This window comes from Camellia sinensis, chromosome 12 (genome assembly GCF_055761805.1).
Source record: "Camellia sinensis isolate YWXY chromosome 12, ASM5576180v1, whole genome shotgun sequence".
Taxonomy (NCBI): domain Eukaryota; kingdom Viridiplantae; phylum Streptophyta; class Magnoliopsida; order Ericales; family Theaceae; genus Camellia; species Camellia sinensis.
In genome coordinates this window covers 138,775,562-138,777,842 of record NC_138972.1, presented here as the reverse complement: position 1 = coordinate 138,777,842, position 2,281 = coordinate 138,775,562, and the positions used below count along the sequence as shown (strand labels likewise).

Below are 2,281 nucleotides of genomic sequence, written 5' to 3'. Positions count from 1 at the left end.
AATCTGTTCCGCGATCTCCGCTCAAGTGCCGAAATGGCCGCTCGAACAAACTGACACTCGAGCACAGAAAATTCCGCTCGAGCGGGAAAAAACATTTTCCAGTATTTTTGCAGGCGATCAAACTTCTGGAACCAATGATTCTCCGCTCGAGCAGGAGAATGTCTACTCGAGCGGACAAGCAACTTCGAATGCATTTTTGCATTTTGCTTCAAGGGCGCTACCCCGAACCCGCCAAGGGGCGCTACCCCCTAGACCCCCGCGAGCTGACCAGGCAGCTCGATCCCCGTTATAGTCAGCGAAGTGGAAATCATGAAAGAATTAGCACCGCAAACTTCTCTGCAAGGCACAATTCAAGTTGGATTCGCAATTAAGAACTCATAGCCTCACTAAAATAAAAGTGCGAAAACAAGTACAATTGAAAGGAGTTTTGTCAAATGGGATTGCCAAGAATAAAAACCTAACAGAAGCCAATGAAAATAGCAAATGGCCGACTCTCTTTATTAATTTTGTACGTTATGTCAAATGTCACAACATCCCAAAACTGACCGTAGTCAATTATCATTCTAGCATCTGCCCAAAAAATATTTTTTATTTGCTCCTCACTATCCAACTGCATGGCATAAAAGAATGAAGGATTTTTTACCGTCTGATCTTGAAAATATTTTAATATGCTCCATACTTCTCCGAATGCCAGCATTTTTTGTCTTTTTGTTCTCAGATAATTCTTTTGGTCTTGTTTCAAAAACCCAACACATTCCCTTCCTCCTATCTCTTTACCTATTAACTCATATCATGACCTAAGAGGTATCCCAGAGTCATTAGCCAAATCAATTTCAATAGATTGAGAGGTGGAAATTTTTCGTTGAGAATGAAGCATATGAGAACATTCACTTACTACAAGGTGATGGTTGTGCATTTCTACGAAGTTGGTAACATTATACTTCCCAATTTTCCTATTTAATTTAATGTTCATTGGAGAACCACAACTAGTCCTTGTCTCAGCCCTTGCATTCTTCGCAGCGTAATCTCTTTTATCAGCTTTTCTATGTCCCTCCTTAGAACAAGCAAATGCCATTGAAGTAATGTCACCCGTCTTACTTTTGTGAGCATATTCTCTTCTAATACTAAATCCAACTCTTCCTCCATAAGAATTATAAAAATCATATGCAAATTGCTCATAGTCAAATTCCATACCAAGTATAGGTCCAAATTGTGTATCATCCTTCCCACATTGTGCATCAGCCATTTTTGATATATGCAACCCCTACAATGCAAAAAATTAATTTATCAGAAAAAAAATCTCTTAAACATAAATGGCATGGATGAAATTAAGCAACAATCCAATAAACTAATTTTTTTATTAACTTAAAAAAGTTGATTCACAAATTAGGTTCAACAAAAGTTATATATAACACTAACTTGTTATTATCATTGAATAAAAAGCACTTTCATAAAGAACAATTAACCAAAAAAAAAAAATCAAACAGAGCACCAAATGCAATAAAGAAAACAGAGCACCAAATGAAAAAAAAAAAAAAAACAGAGCATCAAAAGCAATAAAACATTTTTATAATGTAATTGGATAAAAAGCATTACTTTTGTCAGGTTTTATTATTGGCAATCCCGTTTGACAATGATTTTTTTAAGAAGTTGATTTTCTTCCAAAACTAGGATTACTTTTGGATTTCTATAAGTAATTGGATTTCTTCCAAAACTAGGATTACTTTTGGATTTTCTATAAATAGTTGGTTTTCTCCCAAAACTATTTAATTCCTCCAGATCTTCTTTTTGGTTCTTAAGGTTTATATCTTGGGGTATTTTGTTAGTTTTCTTTGATATTTTATTGAGTGTTCAATGTATGGTTTAAAGAGAGTACATCAAAGGTTTTGTTTGTTATACACAAGAGAGAGAGAGAGAGTTGTTCTTCGGTGGATTCTGAAGAATTCGAGCCTGAAGCTTCGGTGGATTCTGGAGTGGCTCATCGTAAAGACAATTCTGTGGTGAAGACGGGGTTGGAAGAGGCACATAGAGGTTGGTTCAATTAGGCATGGATTCGCTAGGTAATTGAGAGTATACTTGTGTAATTCCTTTAAATCTTCTTAGTGTATTGTTTTGTGGCTGTTGCCCGTGATTTTTTAATCACAGTTGGAGGTGTCCAATTGTGGTTTTTCCACGTTAAAATTGTTGTGTTGATTTGTCTTGATTGTTTGATTGGGATTGTTATATACTGCTTAAAATTGTTACATAATCACAAATCAATATCTAGGGGATTTCTAGATTT

At 35.6% G+C, this 2,281-nt stretch overlaps 1 protein-coding gene across 1 annotated transcript; it reads right to left on the bottom strand.

Moving 5' to 3' along the window:
• Positions 1-790: 790 nt before the first annotated feature.
• Positions 791-1,246, bottom strand: LOC114293824 (protein FAR1-RELATED SEQUENCE 5-like). The gene has a single exon (XM_028237945.2). The coding sequence runs from the start codon at positions 1,244-1,246 to the stop codon at positions 791-793; it is 456 nt and encodes a 151-aa protein (XP_028093746.2).
• Between the last annotated feature and the right edge of the window lie 1,035 nt (positions 1,247-2,281).

Excerpts from the sequence above, each read along its gene's own strand:
- LOC114293824 (XM_028237945.2), bottom strand. The coding sequence starts at position 1,246 with ATGGCTGATGCACAATGTGGGAAGGATGATACACAATTTGGACCTATA.